The sequence below is a fragment of the Panulirus ornatus genome, chromosome 9, assembly GCF_036320965.1.
Source record: "Panulirus ornatus isolate Po-2019 chromosome 9, ASM3632096v1, whole genome shotgun sequence".
Lineage (NCBI taxonomy): Eukaryota > Metazoa > Arthropoda > Malacostraca > Decapoda > Palinuridae > Panulirus > Panulirus ornatus.
The window spans coordinates 40,589,350-40,611,007 of NC_092232.1; the positions used below are offsets into that span (position 1 = coordinate 40,589,350).

Sequence of the window (21,658 nt, forward strand, 5' to 3'; positions counted from 1 at the left end):
CCACACATGAAATGACAATACCCTCCCCCCACATGTGTGCGAGGTAGCGCTAGGAAAAAAACAAAGGCCACATTTGTTCACACTCAGTCTCTAGCTGTCATGTATAATGCACTGAAACCACAGCTTCCTTTCCACATGCAGGCCCCACAGAACTTTCCATGGTTTATCCCAGACACTTCACATGCCCTGGTTCAATCCATTGACAGCACGTCGACCCCAGTATACCACATTGTTCCAATTCACTATTCCTTGCAAGCCTTTCACCCTCCTCATGTTCAGGCCCCGATCACTCAAAATCTTTTTCACTCCATCTTTCCACCTCCAGTTTGGTCTCCCACTTCTCCTCGTTCCCTCCACCTCTGACACATATATCCCCTTTGTCAATCTTTCCTCACTCATTCTCTCCATGTGAACAAACCATTTCAAAACACCCTCTTCTGCTCTCTCAACCACAGTCTTTTTATTACCATACATCTCTCTTACCCTTTAATTACTTACTCGATCAATACACCTCACACCACATATTGTCCTCAAACATCCCATTTCCAGCACATCCATCCTCCTCTGCACAACCCTATCAATAGCCCATGCCTCGCAACCATATAACATTGTTGGGACCACTATTCCTTCAAACATACCCATTTTTGCTTTCCTAGATAATGTTCTCGACTTCCACACATTTTTCAAAGCTCCCAAAACTTTCACCCCCTCCCCCACCCTATGATTCACTTCCGCTTCCATGGTTCCATCCGCTGTCAAATCCACTCCCAGATATCTAAAACACTTCAATTCCTCCAGTTTTTCTCCATTCAAACTTACTTCCCAATTGACTTGCCCCTCAACCCTACTGTACCTAATAAGCTTCCTCTTATTCACATTTACTCTCAGCTTTCTTCTTTCACAAACTTTACCAAACTCAGTCACCAGCTTCTGCAGTTTCTCACCCGAATCAGCCACGAGCGCTGTAACATCAGCGAACAACAACTGACTCACTTCCCAAGCTTTCTCATCCACAACAGACTGCATACTTGCACCTCTCTCCAAAACTCTTGCATTCACCTCCATAACAACCATGGAGACGTCATGCACCCCTGCCGCAAACTAACATTCACAGAGAGCCAATCGCTTTCCTCTCCTCCTACACGTACATGTGCATTAAATCCTAGATAAAAACTTTTCACTGCTTCTAACAACTTGCCTCCTATCCATACATTCTTAATACCTTCCACAGAGCATCTCTATCAACTCTATCATATGCCTTCTACAGATCTATAAATGCTACATACAAATCCATTTGCTTTTCTAAGTATTTCTCACATACATTCTTCAAAGCAAACACCTGATCCACGCATCCTCTACCACTTCTGAAACCACACTGCTCTTCCCCAATCTGATGCCCTGTACATGCCTTCATCCTCTCAATCAAAACCCTCCCATATAATTTCCCAGGAATACTCAACAAACTTATACCTCTGTAATTTGAGCACTCACCTTTATCCCCTTTGCCTTTGTATAATGACACTATGCAAGCATTCCACCAATCCTCAGGCACCTCACCATGAGTCATACATACATTAAATAACCTCACCAACCAGTCAACAATACAGTCACCCCCTTTTTTAATAAATTCCACTGCAATACCATGCAAACCCACTGCCTTGCCAGCTTTCATCTTCCACAAAGCTTTTACTACCTTTTCTCTGTTTACCAAATCATTCTCCCTAACCCTCTCACTTTGCACACCACCTCAACCAAAACAACCTATATCTGCAACTCTATCATCAAATACATTCAACAAACCTTCAAAATACTTACTCCATCTCCTTCTCACATCACCACTACTTGTTATCATCTCCCCAATAGGCCCCTTCACTGATGTTCCCATTTGTTCCCTTGTCTTAAGCACTTTATTTACCTCCTTCCAAAACATCTGTGAGAAATACTTAGAAAAACAAATGGATTTGTATGTAGCATTCATGGATCTGGAGAAGGCATATGATTAGAGTTGATAGAGAAGGTATTAAGAGTATATGGTGTGGGAGGCAAGTTGCTAGAAGCAGTGAAAAGTTTTTATCAAGGATGTAAGGCATGTTTACGAGTAGGAAGAGAGGAAAGTGATTGGTTCCCAGTGAATGTCGGTTTGCGGCAGGGGTGCATGAAGTCTCCACGCTTGTTTAATTTGTTTATGGATGGGGTTGTTAGGGAGGTGAGTGCAAGAGTTTTGGAAAGAGGGGCAAGTATGCTGTCTGATCTGGATGAGAGAGCTTGGGAAGTTAGTCAGATGTTGTTTGCTGATGACACAGCGCTGGTGGCTGATTCGAGTGAGAAACTGCAGAAGCTGGTGACTAAGTTTGGTAAAGTGTGTGAAAGAAGAAAGCTGAGAGCAAATGTGAATAACAGCAAGGTTATTAGGTTTAGTAGGGTTGAGGGACAAGTCAATTGGGAGGTACGTTTGAATGGAGAAAAATTGGAGGAAGTGAGGTGTTTAGATAGCTGGGAGTGGATTCAGCAGTGGATGGAACCATGGAAGCAAGTCACAGGGTGGGAGAAGGGGGGGGTGTAGATTCTTGGAGTGTTGAAGAAGAGCAAAAATGGGTATGTCTCAAGGAATAGTGGTTCCAACTATGTTATATGGTTGCGAGGCGGGGGCTATAGACAGAGGTGTGCGGAGGAAGTTGGATGTGTTGGAAATGAGATGTTTAAGGACAATATGTGGTGTGAGGTGTTTTGATCAAGTAAGTAATGAAAGGGTAAGAGAGATGTGTGGTAATAAAAAGAGTGTGGTTGAGAGAGCAGAAGAGGGTGTATTGAAATGGCTTCGTCACATGGAGAGAATGAGTGAGGAAAGATTGACAAAGAGGATATATGTGTCAGAGGTGGAGGGAACGAGGAGAAGTGGGAGACCAAATTGGTGGTGGAAGGATTGAGTGAAAAAGTTTTTGAGCGATTGAGCCATGAACATACAGGAGGGTGAAAGGCGTACAAGGAATAGAGTGAATTGGAACAAGGAATATAGTGAATCGGAAAGATGTGGTATTCCGGGGTCGACGTGCTGTCAATGGATTGAACCAGGGCATGTGAAGCGTCTGGGGTAAACCATGGAAAGTTCTGTGGGGCCTAGATGTGGAAAGGGAGCTGTGGTTTCGGTGCATTACACATGAGAGCTAGAGACTGAGTGTGAACAAATATGGCCTTTGTTGTCTTTTCCTTGGGCTACCTCGCACATGTGCGAGGGTGGGGGGGTGCCATTTCATGTGTGTCGGGGTGGCGAAGGGAATGGATGAAGGCAGCAAGTATGAATATGTACATGTGTATATATGTATATGTCTGTGTATGTATATGTATGTATACATGGAAATGTATAGGTATGTATATGTGCATGTGTGGGCATGTATGTATATACATGTGTATGTGGGTGGGTTGGGCCATTCTTTCGTCTGTTTCCTTGCACTACCTCACTAACGCGGGAGACAGCGAAAAAGTATAATAAATAAATAAATAAATCTCTCTTACCCTTTCATTACTTACTCAATCAAACTGCCTCACACAACACATTGTCCTTAAACATTTCATTTTCAACACATCTACCCTCCTCCATACAACCCTATCTATAGTTCATGCCTTGCAACTATATAATATTGTTGGAACTACTCTTCCTTCAAACATACCCATTTTTGCTCTCCAAGATAAGATTCTCTCTTTCCACACATTCTTCATCAATCCCAGAACCTTCAACCCCTCCGATGAATAACTTCCACTTCCATGGTTCCATTCACTGCTAATTCCACTCCCAGATATCAAAAACACTTCACTCCCTCCAAATTTTCTCCACTCAAACTTACATCCCAAATAACTTGGCCCTCATCCCTGCTGAACCCAGTAACCTTGCTCTCATTCAGATTCACTCTCAACTTTCTCCTTTCACACACTTTTCTGAACTGTCACCAGTTTCTGCAGTTTCTCACTCAAATCAGCCACCAGTGCTGCATCATCTACAAAACAACAACTGAATCACATCCCAAGCACCCTTATCCACAACAGACTGCATAGTTATCCCTCTCTCCAAAGCTCTTGCATTTAATGCCCTAACCATCCCATCCATAAACAAATTAAACAACCATGGAGACATCATCACACCCCTGCTGTAGACCAACCTTCACTGGGAACCAATCACTCTCCTTTCTTCCTACTCATATACACGACTTACAGCCTTAACAAAAACTTCTCACTGCTTCTAGCAGCTAAACTTCCCACCATATATATATTCTTAAGACATTCCACAAAGCATCTCTATCAACTCTATCATATGCCTTCCCTAGATCCATCAATGCTACATACAAATCCATCTGTTTTTTTAGTATTTCTCACACACATTCTTCAAAGTAAGCACCTGATCCACACAACCTTTACCACTTCTGAAACCACACTGCTCCTCCCCAATTGATGCTCTGTACATGCCTTCATTCACTCAATCAATAGCCGCCCATACAATTTAACAGGTATACTCAACAAACTCATGCCTCTGTAGTTTGAACACTCACCTTTATCCCTTTACCTTTGTGCAAGGCATTATACATGCATTCCGCCAATCCTCAGGCACTTCACCATGATCCATACATACACTGAATATCCTTACCAACCAATCAACAACACAGTCAACCTCTTTCTTCATAAATTCAACGGCAATACCATCTAAACCAACCACCTTGCCGGATTTCATCTGCAAGCCTTTCACCATTTCTTCGCTTTTAACCAAACCATTCTTCCTGACTCTCATTTCGCACACCACCCTGACCAAAATGCCCAAAATACTCACCTTCAAAATACTCCTCATCACTACCTGTTCTCACTTCCCACCTTCACCGATGCTCCCATTTGTTCCCTTGTCTCACACAAGTTATTTTCATTCTATCTAAAGTTTAAGGATCCTCTCTCACCCCAACTTGCATTTGCCCTCTTCTTCAACCCTTGCACATTCCTCTTGACCTCCCGCCACATTCTTTTATACGTCTCGTCATTTGCATTTCTTCCTTGTATAATCCAAATGCCTCTCTTTTCTCTTTCACTAACAACTTTACTTCTTCATCCCACCACTCAGTACCCTTTCTAATCTGCCCACTTCCCATCTTTCTCATGCCACATGCATCTTTTGCACATGCCATCACTGCTTCCCTAAATACATCCCATTCCTCACCCACTCCCCTCATATCATTTGCTCTCACCTTTAGCCATTCTACACTCAATCTCTTCAAGTACTTCTTTACACAAGTCTCCTTTCCAAGCTCACTTACTCTTACCACTCTCTTCTCTCAACATTCTCTCTTCTTGTTTGAAAACCTCAACAAATCTTCATTTTTGCCTCAAAATAGTCATCAGACATCCCACCAGTAGCCCCCTCTCATTAACATCCAAAAGTCTTTTACATGCCTATCAATTAACATGTAATCTAATAATGCCCTTTGATCATCTCTCATACCCACACACATATTCATACTATTCGCCGTTTCCCGCGATAGCGAGGTAGCGTTAAGAACAGAGGATTGGGCCTTTTTTGGAATATCCTCACCTGGCCCCCTCTGTTCCTTCTTTTGGAAAATTAAAAAAATTAAATCAGGTATTCCCAATCACCAGTCTTTTTTCAGCACACAAATCCACAAGCTCTTCATTTCCATTCACAACACTGAATACCCTGTGTACATTAATCATACCCTCCACTGCCACATTTAAATCACCCATCACTAATACCTGGTCTCAAGCACCAAAGTTGCTGACACACTCACTCAGCTGCTCACAAAACAGTTGCTTCCCATGATCTTTCTTATCATGACCAGGTGCATAAAAACCAGTAATCACCCATCTCTCTCCACTTTCACTTTTACTTACATCAATCTAGAATTTACTTCCTTACACTTTATCCCAGACTCCTACAACTCCTGCTCCAGGAGTATTGCTACTCCTTCCTTAGCTCTTGTCCTCTCACTAACTCCTGACTTTACTCCCAAGACAATTCCAAACAATTTTTCCTCTTTATCCTGTATATTGTATTACTGAATATTGTATATTGAATTAAAAAATGAGATGTTTGAGGACAATATGTGGTGTGAGGTGGTTTGATCAAGTAAGTAATAATAGGGAAAGAGAGATGTGTGGTAATAAAAAGAGTGTGGTTGAGAGAGCAGAAGAGGGTGTTTTGAAATGGTTTGGTCACATGGAGATAATGAGTGAGGAAAGATTGACCAAGAGAATATATGTACCAGAGGTGGAGGAAACAAGAAGTGGGAGACCAAATTGGAGGTGGAAAGATGGAGTGAAAAAGATTTTGAGTGATTGGGGCCTGAACATGAAGGAGGGTGAAAGGCGTACAAGGAATAGAGTGAATTGGATTGATGTGGTATACCGGGGTCGACGTGCTGTCAATGGATTGAACCAGGGCATATGAAGCGTCTGGGGTAAACCATGGAAAGTTCTGTGGGGCCTAGATGTGGAAAGGGAGCTGTGGTTTCGGTGCATTATTATATGACAGCTAGAGACTGAGTGTGAGCGAATGGGGCCTTTGTTGTCTTTTCCTAGCACTGCCTTGCACACATGAGGGGGGAGGGTGTTGTTATTCCATGTGCGGCGGGGTGGCGATGGGAATGAATAAAGGCAGACAGTGTGAATTATGTACATGGGTATATATGTATATGTCTGTGTGTGTATATATATGTATAGATTGAGATGTATAGGTATGTATATGTGCTGTGTGTGGACGTGTATATATATACATGTGTATGTGGGTGGGTTGGGCCACTCTTTCATCTGTTTTCTTGCGCTACCTCGCTGACGCGGGAGACGGCAACAAAGCAAAATAAATATATAAATGAATAAATAAATTAAATAGTGTGGTTTCAGAAGTGGTAGAGGATGTGTGGATCAGGTGTTTGCTTTGAAGAATGTATGTGAGAAATACTTAGAAAAGCAAATGGATTTGTATGTAGCATTTATGGATCTGGAGAAGGCATATGATAGAGTTGATAGAGATGCTCTGTGGAAGGTATTAAGAATATATGGTGTGGGAGGAAAGTTGTTAGAAGCAGTGAAAAGTTTTTATCAAGGATGTAAGGCATGTGTACGTGTAGGAAGAGAGGAAAGTGATTGGTTCTCAGTGAATGTAGGTTTGCGGCAGGGGTGTGTGATGTCTCCATGGTTGTTTAATTTGTTTATGGATGGGGTTGTTAGGGAGGTGAATGCAAGAGTTTTGGAAAGAGGGGCAAGTATGAAGTCTGTTGGGGATGAGAGAGCTTGGGAAGTGAGTCAGTTGTTGTTCGCTGATGATACAGCGCTGGTGGCTGATTCATGTGAGAAACTGCAGAAGCTGGTGACTGAGTTTGGTAAAGTGTGTGAAAGAAAGTTAAGAGTAAATGTGAATAAGAGCAAGGTTATTAGGTACAGTAGGGTTGAGGGTCAAGTCAATTGGGAGGTGAGTTTGAATGGAGAAAAACTGGAGGAAGTGAAGTGTTTTAGATATCTGGGAGTGGATCTGGCAGCGGATGGAACCATGGAAGCGGAAGTGGATCATAGGGTGGGGGAGGGGGCGAAAATTCTGGGAGCCTTGAAGAATGTGTGGAAGTCGAGAACATTATCTCGGAAAGCAAAAATGGGTATGTTTGAAGGAATAGTGGTTCCAACAATGTTGCATGGTTGCGAGGCGTGGACTATGGATAGAGTTGTGCGCAGGAGGATGGATGTGCTGGAAATGAGATGTTTGAGGACAATGTGTGGTGTGAGGTGGTTTGATCGAGTAAGTAACGTAAGGGTAAGAGAGATGTGTGGAAATAAAAAGAGCGTGGTTGAGAGAGCAGAAGAGGGTGTTTTGAAATGGTTTGGTCACATGGAGAGAATGAGTGAGGAAAGATTGACCAAGAGGATATATGTGTTGGAGGTGGAGGGAACGAGGAGAAGAGGGAGACCAAATTGGAGGTGGAAAGATGGAGTGAAAAAGATTTTGTGTGATTGGGGCCTGAACATGCAGGAGGGTGAAAGGAGGGCAAGGAATAGAGTGAATTGGAGCGATGTGGTATACCGGGGTTGACGTGCTGTCAGTGGATTGAATCAAGGCATGTGAAGCGTCTGGGGTAAACCATGGAAAGCTGTGTAGGTATGTATATTTGCGTGTGTGGACGTATGTATATACATGTGTATGGGGGTGGGTTGGGCCATTTCTTTCGTCTGTCTCCTTGCGCTACCTCGCAAATGCGGGAGACAGCGACAAAGCAAAAAAGAAAAAAAAAAAAAATGGTTACATTTGATTTAACAGACTTTCAGCATTAATTGATACCCCCTCCCTCTTATCAGTCTGATAAGTCAAGGGTTTACTGTGTTGTTGGAAAACAGTCTTGATAAAAATGAAGAATGTTATCTCTACATCTTTCCATTGGATCAGGAGCTCTTAAATATGTTATTCACACACCCCTAGGGCATTAACTTATCATTGGATCAAGCAAAACAAAGGATATAATATACATAATATAACTTTCAGTGTATTTTCTCTTACATCTGAATCATACACTATCACTTCATGGCAGAATTTTTAAAATCTATTTTTCCATTTTTTTCACACTGTGAGCAAATTTCTGAGCTATGCCCACCATTTAGGAGTTAAAAGATACTACAAGTGAAATAATTGTTAGTATTACCATCAGCATGATTATTAGTATTGTGAACCTTCATTAAGTCTTCACATAATGGAAAACTACTGAGAAAGAAGAAAAAACAAATTTGGTACAAACACAATGAAAATTTTACCATCTCAGTAAATTCTTCATTGAAATGAAAGCTTATCAGAATATTTTGGGAAGGACTAGTCAAAAGTTGTAGTACTTGGGAGCTGACAAAGCCTCAGTCATAGAAGTTTTCATAACAATCATGTAATACTAAAATCTATTCTTTTTCAACAGCATTAATCAGATGAAAAGTAAATATGATTACTTAATAACAAGTAAAAAGTTTACATTTTCACCCAAAGACAATCTAAACTTAACCTCTCTGTTATATCTAAATCATTAAGGACCATTATGAAAGAGGCTATGTGACTATTTCATTTCCATACTATCAAAAGTATTTTTAGGGGAATAAAAACGAAATACAGACTTACACAAAACTTGTTTCTTTACAGAGGTACATTTTCCTATTATGACACCACATACAGATAATGCAGTACAATAACATCTATTGACAAAGTCTTTTGCTCTTTGATTTTTACATACTAAATATACATCTAACTTTCTGTGACACATGTAGTTCTTTAAAAATTTCAGTAAATGTATGATTATTGAAAGGCTTACTAAGACAAGTAGTGCAAGGCTCCAACAAATCACATTTACAGTCTTTAATGACCAAAAAATTCACTCCTAAAACAGAATGTCACCAAAAAGAGACATAATATTCAGCACTTACCTAGAGCATTACACTGCACTACAGACTACAGCATAATTCAACTGTGCCCATGAAATGTGAATATATGTGTATCTAAGAGAAAAATATTAAGTAGTAGCATGACGGAAGCAACCAAAAATATCTATGAAAAAAGTAATAAACAACAGCACCAAGTCCATCTCTGCATACTAAACATCAATTAAGAAAGAGGCATACAAAAAATATGGAATACTGTGCTGGAATCTACTTAAATTTCTGAGGAACTTTTGTTTGTAAAGTCTGTCAAATAACATATTTTTGTTGTAGAAATTATCTCTAAAAACTAGTAACACTCATCAAGTGTACACTCCTTGAAAAGCTAACCAAAATATAAATGATGCTTTATACATAATACATCTTATATACATATCATATTCTCCATTTACACCATAAATTACTGAGGACTAGATCCAAGCTTAGTAATATTAACAAGACACTGTAGATACACTGCACGAGTCAGGGGTGAAGTCTTTAAACTGCGAGAATACAGAAATCTGAAAATAGAATTTTAAGAAGGTATGGATATGCAGTACTAAACATCAATTATACAGTATGTATTATGCAAAAATTTCAACACTTGAAGTTTGCACCTATTTCAAATAAAAACAACAAGAGTAAGATTTGGGATTAAAATGAAGACCATGCAAACATGAAAATTGTCGAGAGATGATGTGACACCTGTTTTTTGTAAGATTTTACATTCACTAAGCTCTTAAGTGAAAATTACATATGAGTGGAATTCTTGAAAATCAGAACCAGAGATCCCACTACATGATAGCTGAAGTTCAAAAGAGAAGTAATCTACATTTTGTTCATTCCAAAGCTACAAAACACACACATATGCACAGACCTGTCTCCCTTCTGAGTGTGATCTGTAAGGTACTCATAAAATTTATCAGAAAGTAAATGGAGGACTTTCTACCGAGAAGAAATTACTTGAGAGAAAGGAAACATAATTTCAAGGAAAGGACACCAGGTGTAATGAAGCTCTTAGATTTCTATGACATCGCACCATACGGAAGGCTGATTAAGAAGCTGAATCATGAAGCAGGAATAAGGAGGACACTGATGGAAAGATCATCATAATGTTAGGAAAAGGAGACACATCTTAAGAGCCCACTCAAAATGGGTGGTCACCAGCAATGCCCTTGGGTTCTATTAATTTTCTTTATCTAAGTGAATGACTTTAGAGAATGTTTGCAAATAATGCAAAGGACATGAGGAAAAGCAAGTGAGATTACATATACATAAGAAAGCACCTAAACAGAGTCCATACTTGGTCTACAACATGGTTGATGAAATTCAACCTAGGGGAATGTAAAGTAATGAGAACCTAACAGAATGAACAAAACCTCAATTAGATTGTCATCTTTCTCTTTCATACATGTTCACCATTTCCCACATTAGCAAGGCAGTGCTAGAATCTCTCTCTCTCTCTCTCTCACTCTCTCTCTCTCTCTCTCTCTCTCTCTCTCTCTCTCTCTCTCTCTCTCTCTCTCTCTTACATGTGTGGAGTTTCCTGCATTAGCTACATTGCACCAGAAACATGGAGAAAGGCTGCATTTGCTCACATCCATTTTGAAATTATTGTGTAATACACCAAAACCACAGCCCCACTATCCACAACCAGGCCCCACAGACTTCTCCAAGCTTTCTCCTGCTGTTTCATATTCCCTGGTTCAGTCCACTGACAGCAAGATGCCCCCTTATCTTCAATATACCCTACGTATGCCTTTAAAGCTTCTGGATGTTCAGACTACAAGTGCTCAAAATATTTTTCATTCAATCCTTCTATCTCCAATTTGGTCTCCCCTTTCTCCTTGTCCTTCCACTTCTGACCCATATATTTCCTCTGTCAAACCTTCCTCATTCAATCTCTCCATATGTCCAAACCATTTCAGCACAGCCTCTTCAGCTCTCTCAACCACACGCTTCTCATTACCACACATCTCTCTTTTTTTTTCTTTTTCTTTCTTTTAAACTATTCGCCATTTCCCGCATTAGCGAGGTAGCGTTAAGAACAGAGGACTGGGCCTTTTATGGAATATCCTCACCTGGCCCCCTCTGTTCCTTCTTTTGGAAAATTTAAAAAAAAATGAGAGGGGAGGATTTCCAGCCCCCCGCTCCCTCCCCTTTTAGTCGCCTTCTACGACACGCAGGGAATACGTGGGAAGTATTCTTAATCCCCTATCCCCAGGGATAATATATATATATGATATATATATGATAGAGTTGATAGAGATGCTCTGTGGAAGGCATTAAGAATATATGGTGTGGTAGGAAAGTTGTTAGAAGCAGTGAAAAGTTTTTATCGAGGATGTAAGGCATGTGTACGTGTAGGAAGAGAGGAAAGTGATTGGTTCTCAGTGAATGTAGGTTTGCGGCAGGGGTGTGTGATGTCTCCATGGTTGTTTAATTTGTTTATGGATGGGGTTGTTAGGGAGGTAAATGCAAGAGTTTTGGAAAGAGGGGCAAGTATGAAGTCTGTTGGGGATGAGAGAGCTTGGGAAGTGAGTCAGTTGTTGTTCGCTGATGATACAGCGCTGGTGGCTGATTCATGTGAGAAACTGCAGAAGCTGGTGACTGAGTTTGGAAAAGTGTGTGGAAGAAGAAAGTTAAGAGTAAATGTGAATAAGAGCAAGGTTATTAGGTACAGTAGGGTTGAGGGTCAAGTCAATTGGGAGGTGAGTTTGAATGGAGAAAAACTGGAGGAAGTGAAGTGTTTTAGATATCTGGGAGTGGATCTGGCAGCGGATGGAACCATGGAAGCGGAAGTGGATCATAGGGTGGGGGAGGGGGCGAAAATCCTGGGGGCCTTGAAGAATGTGTGGAAGTCGAGAACATTATCTCGGAAAGCAAAAATGGGTATGTTTGAAGGAATAGTGGTTCCAACAATGTTGTATGGTTGCGAGGCGTGGGCTATGGATAGAGTTGTGCGCAGGAGGATGGATGTGCTGGAAATGAGATGTTTGAGGACAATGTGTGGTGTGAGGTGGTTTGATCGAGTGAGTAATGTAAGGGTAAGAGAGATGTGTGGAAATAAAAAGAGCGTGGTTGAGAGAGCAGAGGAGGGTGTTTTGAAGTGGTTTGGGCACATGGAGAGGATGAGTGAGGAAAGATTGACCAAGAGGATATATGTGTCGGAGGTGGAGGGAACAAGGAGAAGAGGGAGACCAAATTGGAGGTGGAAAGATGGAGTGAAAAAGATTTTGTGTGATCGGGGCCTGAGCATGCAGGAGGGTGAAAGGAGGGCAAGGAATAGAGTGAATTGGAGCGATGTGGTATACCGGGGTTGATGTGCTGTCAGTGGATTGAATCAAGGCATGTGAAGCGTCTGGGGTAAACCATGGAAAGCTGTGTAGGTATGTATATTTGCGTGTGTGGACGTATGTATATACATGTGTATGGGGGGGGTTGGGCCATTTCTTTCGTCTGTTTCCTTGCGCTACCTCGCAAACGTGGGAGACAGCGACAAAGTATAATATAAAAAAATAATATATATATATATTTTTTTTTGCTTTGTCGCTGTCTCCCGCGTTTGCGAGGTAGCGCAAGGAAACAGACGAAAGAAATGGCCCAACCCACCCCCATACACATGTATATACATACATCCACACACGCAAATATACATACCTACACAGCTTTCCATGGTTTACCCCAGACGCTTCACATGCCTTGATTCAATCCACTGACAGCACGTCAACCCCAGTATACCACATCGCTCCAATTCACTCTATTCCTTGCCCTCCTTTCACCCTCCTGCATGTTCAGGCCCCGATCACACAAAATCTTTTTCACTCCATCTTTCCACCTCCAATTTGGTCTCCCTCTTCTCCTCGTTCCCTCCACCTCCGACACATATATTCTCTTGGTCAATCTTTCCTCACTCATTCTCTCCATGTGCCCGAACCATTTCAAAACACCCTCTTCTGCTCTCTCAACCACGCTCTTTTTATTTCCACACGTCTCTCTTACCCTTACGTTACTTACTCGATCAAACCACCTCACACCACACATTGTCCTCGAACATCTCATTTCCAGCACATCCATCCTCCTGCGCACAACTCTATCCATAGCCCACGCCTCGCAACCATACAACATTGTTGGAACCACTATTCCTTCAAACATACCCATTTTTGCTTTCCGAGATAATGTTCTCGACTTCCACACATTCTTCAAGGCTCCCAGAATTTTCGCCCCCTCCCCCACCCTATAATCCACTTCCGCTTCCATGGTTCCATCCGCTGCCAGATCCACTCCCAGATATCTAAAACACTTCACTTCCTCCAGTTTTTCTCCATTCAAACTCACCTCCCAATTGACTTGACCCTCAACCCTACTGTACCTAATAACCTTGCTCTTATTCACATTTACTCTTAACTTTCTTCTTTCACACACTTTACCAAACTCTTATCCTTTTACTACCTAACTGATCAAATCACCTCTCACCACTTCTTGTCCTGTTCCTTTAAAACATACCCATTGTACCCTCCCAGATAAAAGCCTCTCTTTCCAGACATTCTTCACAGCTACTAGAACCTTCATCCCCTCATCTACCCTAAGACTCACTTCCACTTCCAGGGTTCCATTTGCTGCCATGTCCACTCCCAAGCACCAGAAATGCTGCAATTCTTCCAAATGTTCTCAATTCAAACTTACATCCCAGCTAACCTATCCCTCTGCCCAACTAAACTTAGTAAACTTTTTTATTCACACTTATTCTCAGCTTCCTCCTTTCACACACTCTCCCACATTCAGCCACCAACTTCAGCAGTTTCTAACTCAATTTTGCCTCCAGTACTGTATCATCAGCAAACCATAAACAACACTTCTTAGTCTGCCTCACCCCCTGCAGACTACATAACTGCCCCATTCTCCTCTTGTATTTACCTCTCTTACCACATCATCCATAACTAAATATACACCTATGGTAATATCACCTGGAACCACTCATTTTCCTTTCATCCCACTTGCGCACATGCCTAATACTCTCCATAAAAACTTCTCACTGCTTCAAATAACATTCCTCCACATCATATATCTATAAGACTTTCCATACTACATAACTATCAACCTTATGTTTTCTCCAGACCCATATATGCCATATACATATCCTTGTTTCTCTTAGTATTTCTCACACACTTATTTTTAAAGCATACAATTAATATGCACATCCTCTACCGCTTCTGAAACCACACTGTTCCTTCCCATTCTCCCCACAAAATTTAACAGATATGCTCACATTTGTCTCCCTTGCCTTTACACAGTGGCACTATATATGCATTCTACCAAATCCCAGGTGCCTCACAATGATACATACATACACTGAAAATGGTAACTATCTATTTATATATCTATTATACTCTGTCGCTGTCTCCCGTGTTAGCAAGGTAGTGTAAGGATACAGATGAAAGAATCGCCCAACCCACCTACATATACATGCATATACATACATGTCCACACACTCACATATACATACCTGTACATTTCAACATATACATATATATATACTTACACAGACATATACATATATACAGATGTACATAGTTCATACTTGCTGCCTTTATTCATTCCCGTCACCACCCCACCACACATGAAATGACAACCCCCTCCCCCCACATGCGCATGAGGTAGCGCTAGGAAAAGACAACAAAGGCCACATTCATTCACACTCAGTCTCTAGCTGTCATGTATAATGCACCGAAACCACAGCTTCCTTTCCACATCAAGGCCCCACAAAACTTTCCATGATTTACCCCAGACACTTAACATGCCCTGGTTCAGTCCACTGACAGAACGACAACCCCGGTATACCATATCGTTCCAATTCACTCTATTCCTTGCATGCCTTGCACCCTCCTCCATGTTCAGGCCCCGATCACTCAAAATCTTTTTCACTCCATCTTTCCACCTACAATTTAGTCTCCCACTTCTCCTCGTTCCCTCCACTTCTGACACATATATCCTCTTTGTCAATCTTTCCTCACTCATTCTCTTCATGTGACCAAACCATTTCAAAACACCCTCTTCTGCTCTCTCAACCACACTCTTTTTATTATCACACATCTCTCTTATCCTTTCAATACTTACTCGATCAAACAACCTCACACCACAAACATCTCATTTCCAACACATCCACCCTCCTCCGCACAACCCTATCTATAGCCCACGCCTCACAATCCTAAAACATTGTTGGAAACTCTATTCCTTCAAACATACCCAGTTTTGCTTTCCGAGATAATGTTCTCGCCTTCCACACATTTTTCGACGCTCCCAGAACTTTCGCCCCCTCCCCTACCCTGTGTCTCAATTCCGCTTCCATGGTTCTATTTGCTGCCAAATCCACTCCCAGATATCTAAAACACTTCACTTCCTCCAGTTTTTCTCCATTCAAACTTACCTCCCAATTGACTTATCCCTCGACCCTACTGTACCTAATAACCTTGCTCTTATTCACATTTACTCTCACCATTCTTCTTTCACACACTTTACCAAACTCAGTCAACAGCTTCTGCAGTTTCTCACCTAAATCAACCACCAGCTCTGAATCTTTTTCACTCCATCTTTCCATCAACAATTTGGTCTTCGACTTCTCCTGATTCCCTCCACCTCTGACATATATATCCTCTTTGTCAAACTTTCCTCACTCATTCTCTCCATGTGACCAAACCATTTCAAAACACCCTCTTCTGCTCTCTCAACCACATTCTTTTTATTATCACACATCTCTCTTACCCTTTCATTACTTATGCAATCAAACCACCTCACACCACATATTGTCCTCAAACATCTCATTTCCAGCACATCCACCCTCCTCCACACAACCCTATCTATAGCCCATGCCTTGCAACCATATAAATTGTTGGAACCACTATTCCTTCAAACATACCCATTTTTGCTTTCCGAGATAACGTTTTCACCTTCCACACATATTTCAATGCTCCCAGAACTTTCGCCCCCTCCCCCAACCTGTGACTCGATTCCACTTCCATGGTTCTATCTGCTGCCAAATCCACTCTCAGATATCTAAAGCACTTCACTTCCTCCAGTTTTTCTCCATTCAAGCTTACCTCCCAATTGACTAATCTGAGGCCTCAACCCTACTGTACCTAATAACCTTGCTCTTATTCACATTTAATCTCAGCTTTCTTCTTTCACACACTTTACCAAACTCAGTCACCAGCTTCTGCAGTTTTCTCATCCAGAATCAGCCACCAGCTCTGTATCTTTTTCACTCCATCTTTCCATCAACAATTTGGTCTCCCACTTCTCATTCCCTCCACCTCTGACACATATATCCTCTTGGTCAATCTTTCCTCACTAATTCTCTCCATGTGACCAAACCATTTCAAAACACCCTCTTCTGCTCTCTTAACCACACTCTTTTTATTATCACACATCTCTCTTACCCTTTCATTACTTACTCAATCAAACCACCTCACACCACATATTGTCCTCAAACATCTCATTTCCAACACATCCACCATCCTCCGCACAACTCTATCAATAGCCCACGCCTCGCAACCATATAACATTGTTGGAACCACTATTCCTTCAAACATACCCATTTTTGCTTTCCAAGATAACGTTCGCACCTTCCACACATATTTCAACACTCCCAGAACTTTTGCCCCCTCCCCCAACCTATGACTCAATTCCACTTCCACAGTTCTATCTGCTGCCAAACCCACTCCCAGATATCTAAAACACTCACTTCCTCCAGTTTTTCTCCATTCAAAATTAAATTGACTTATCCCTCAACCCTACTGTACCTAATAACCTTGCTCTTATTCACATTTACTCTCAGCTTTCTTCTTTCACACGCTTTACCAAACTCAGTCACCAGCTTCTGCAGCTTCTCACCCGAATCAGCCACCACCTGCTGTATCATCAGCAAACAATATCTAACTCACTTCCCAAGCCCTCTCATCCACAACAGCCTTCATACTTGCCCCTCTCTCCAAAACTCTTGCATTCATCTCCCTAACAACCCTATCCATAAACAAATTAAGCAACCATGGAGACATCATGCACCCCTGCCACGAACCGACATTCACTGAGAGCCAATCACTCTCCTTTCTTCCTACAAGTACACATGCCTTACATCGTCGATAAAAACTTTTCAATGCTTCTAACAACTTGCGTCCCACACCATATATTCTTAATACCTTCCACAGAGCATCTCTATCAACTCTATAATATGCGTTCTCCAGATCCATAAATGCTACATACAAATCCATTTGCTTTTCTAAGTATTTCTCAAATACATTCTTCAAAGCAAACACCTGATCAACACATCCTCTACCACTTCTGAAACCACACTGCTCTTCCCTAATCTGATGCTCTGTATATACCTTCACCCTCTCAATCAATACCCTCCCATATAATTTCCCAGGAATACTCAACAAACTTATACCTCTGTAATTTGAGAACTCACCTTTATCCCCTTTGCCTCTGTACAATGGCATTATGCATGCATTCCGCCAATCCTCAGGCACCTCACCATGAGTCATACATACATTCAATATCCTTAACAACCAGTCAACAACACAGTCACCTCATTTTAATAAATTCCACTGCAATACCATCCAAACCCGCTGCCTTGCTGGCTTTCATCTTCCACAAAACTTTTACTACCTCTTCTCTGTTTAACAAATCATTCTCCCTAACCCTCTCACTTTGCACACTACCTCGACCAAAACACCCTATATCTGCCACTCTATCATCAAACACATTCAACAAACCTTCAAAATACTCACTCCATCTCCTTCTCACATCACCACTACTTGCTATCACCTCCATATTAGTCCCCTTCACTGATGTTCCCATTTGTTCTCTTGTCTTACGCACTTTATTTACCTCCTTCCAAAATATCTTTTTAATCTCCCTAACATTTAATGATACTCTCTCACCCCAACTCTCAATTGCCCATTCTTCACCTCTTGCACCTTTCTCTTGACCTCCGGCCTCTTTCTTTTATACATCTCACGATCATTTGCACTATTTCCCTGCAAAACTCATTCAAATGCCTCTCTCTTCTCTTTCACTAACAATTTTACTTCTTCATCCCATCACTCACTACCCTTTCTAATCTGCCCACCTCCCACGCTTCTTATGCCACAAGCATCTTTTGCGCAAGCCATCACTGCATCCCTAAATACATCCCATTCCTCCCCCACTTCCCTTATGTCCTTTGCTCTCATCTTTTTCCATTCTGCACTCATTCTCTCCTGGTACTTCCTCACACAAGTCTCCTTCCCAAGCGCACTTACTCTCACCACTCCCTTCACCCCAACATTCTCTCTTCTTTTCTGAAAACCCCCAGAAATCTTCACCTTCACCTCCACAAGATAATGATCAGACATCCCTCCAGTTGCACCTCTCTGCACATTAACATCCAAAAGTCTCTCATGCGTGTCTATCAATTAAAATGTAATCCAATAACGCTCGCTAGCCATCTCTCCTACTTACATATGTATATTTATGGATATCTCTCTCTTTAAACCAGGTATTCCCAATCACCAGTCCTTTTTTCAGCACATAAATCTACAAGCTCTTCACCATTTCCATTTAAAGTACTGAACACCCTATGCATACCAATTATTCCCTCAACTGCCACATTACTCACCGTTGCATTCAAATCACCCATCACTATAACCCAGTCTCGTGCATCAAAACTACTAACACGCTCACTCAGCTGCTCGCAAAACACTTGCCTCTTATGATCTTTCTTCTCATGCCCTGGTGCAGAGGCACCAATAATCACCCATCTCTCTCCATCTACTTTCAGTTTTAACCATATCAATCTAGAGTTACTTTCTTACACTCTGTCATATACTCCCACCACTCCTGTTTCAGGATTAGTGCTACTCCTTCTCTTGCTCTTTTCCTCTCACCAACCCCTGACTTTACTCCCAAAACATTCCCAAACCACTCTTCCCCTTTACCCTTGAGCTTCATTTCACTCAGAGCCAAAACGTCCAGGTTCCTTTCCTGAAAAATACCACATATCTCTCCTTTTTTCTCATCTTGGTTACATCCACACACATTTAGACACCCCAATCTAAGCCTTCAAGGAGGATGAGCACTCCCCGCATGACTCCTTCTTCTGTTTCCCCGTATAAAATGTTAGAATACCAGGAGGGGAGGGTTTCTAGCCCCCAGCTCCCGTCCCCTTTAGTTGCCTTCTACAACATGTGAGGAATGCATGGGAAGTATTCTCTCTCCCCTATCTCCAGAGACGGGGAGAATAAATATACATATTGCTATCCCTGGGGTTAGGGGAGAAAGAATACTTCCCACGCATTCCTCACGTGTCGTAGAAGGCGACTAAAAGGGACGGGAGCAGGGGGTTAGAAACCCTCCCCTCCTTGTATTTTAACTTTCTAAAACGTGAAACAGAAGAAGGAGTCATGCGGGGAGTGCTCATCCTCCTCGAAGGCTCAGATTGGGGTGTCTAAATGTGTGTGGATGTAACCAAGATGAGAAAAAAGGAGAGATAGGTAGTATGTTTGAGGAAAGGAACCTGGATGTTTTGGCTCTGAGTAAAACGAAGCTCAAGGGTAAAGGGGAAGAGTGGTTTGGAAATGTCTTAGGAGTAAAGTCAGGGGTTAGTGAGAGGACAAGAGCAAGGGAAGGAGTAGCACTACTCCTGAAACAGGAGTGGTGGAGTATGTGATAGAGTGTAAGAAAGTAAACTCTAGATTGATATGGGTAAAACTGAAAGTGGATGGAGAGAGATGGGTGATTATTGGTGCATATGCACCTGGGCATGAGAAGAAAGATCATGAGGGGCAAGTGTTTTGGGAGCAGCTGAGTGAGTGTGTTGGTAGTTTTGATGCATGAGACCGGGTTATAGTGATGGGTGATTTGAATGCAAAGGTGAGTAATGTGGCAGTTGAGGGAATAATTGGTATACATGGGGTGTTCAGTGTTGTAAATGGAAATGGTGAGAAGCTTGTAGATTTATGTGCTGAAAAAGGACTGGTGATTGGGAATATCTGGTTTAAAAAGAGAGATATACATAAATATACATATGTAAGTAGGAGAGATGGCCAGGGAGCGTTATTGGATTACGTATCATAGGCGTGCATAAGAGAGACTTTTGGATGTTAATGTGCTGAGAGGTGCAACTGGAGGGATGTCTGATCATTATCTTGTGAAGGCAAAGGTGAAGATTTGTAGAGGTTTTCAGAAAAGAAGGGAGAATGCTGGGGTGAAGAGAGTGGTGAGAGTAAGTGAGCTTGGGAAGGAGACTTGAGTGAGGAAGTACCAGGAGAGACTCAGTACAGAATGGAAAAAGGTGAGAACAAAGGACGTAAGGGGAGTGGGGGAGGAATGGGATGTATTTAGGGAAGCAGTGATGGCTAGCGCAAAAGATGCTTGTGGCATGATAAGTGTGGGAGGTGGGCAGATTAGAAAGGGTAGTGAGTAGTGGGATGAAGAAGTAAGATTATTAGTGAAAGAGAAGAGAGAGGCAATTGGACAATTTTTGCAGGGAAATAATGCAAATGAGTGGGAGATGTATAAAAGAAAGAGGCAGGAGGTCAAGAGAAAGGTGCAAGAGGTGAAAAAGAGGGCAAATGAGAGTTGGGGTGAGAAAGTATCATTAAATTTTAGGGAGAATAAGATGTTTTGGAAGGAGGTACATGAAGTGCGTAAGACAAGGGAACAAATGGGAACCTCAGTGAAGGGGCTAATGGGGAGGTGATAACAAGTAGTGGTGATGTGAGAAGGAGATGGAGTGAGTATTTTGAAGGTTTGTTGAATGTGTTTGATGATACAGTAGCAGATATAGGGTGTTTTGGTCGAGGTGATGTGCAAAGTGAGAGGGTTAGGGAAAATGATTTGGTAAACAGAGAAGAGGCAATAAAAGCTTTGTGGAAGATGAAAGCTGGCAAGGCAGCGGGGTTGGATGGTATTGCTGTGGAATTTATTAAAAAAGGGGGTGACTGTATTGTTGACTGGTTGGTAACGTTATTCAATGTATGTATGACTCATGGTGGGGTGCCTGAGGATTGCATAGTGCCATTGTACAAAGGCAAAGGGGACAAAGGTGAGTGCTCAAATTACAGAGGTATAAGTTTGTTGAGTATTCTTGGGAAATTATATGGGAGGGTATTGATTGACAGGGTGAAGGCATGTACAGAGCATCAGATTGGGGAAGAGCAGTGTGGTTTCAGAAGTGGTAGAGGATGTGTGGATA

At 41.8% G+C, this 21,658-nt stretch overlaps 1 protein-coding gene across 2 annotated transcripts in view; it reads right to left on the reverse strand.

The window, feature by feature from the left end:
- Window positions 1-9,124: 9,124 nt before the first annotated feature.
- The window catches only part of rogdi (rogdi atypical leucine zipper), a 125,840-nt gene continuing 113,306 nt past the window's right edge, over window positions 9,125-21,658 (reverse strand). For both annotated transcript variants that reach the window (XM_071665070.1, XM_071665071.1), the window contains exon 7: window positions 9,125-9,947. In XM_071665070.1, the coding sequence (XP_071521171.1) occupies window positions 9,879-9,947 (69 nt within the window). In that variant the 3' untranslated portion in view covers window positions 9,125-9,878. The remainder of the gene's footprint in view (window positions 9,948-21,658) is intronic.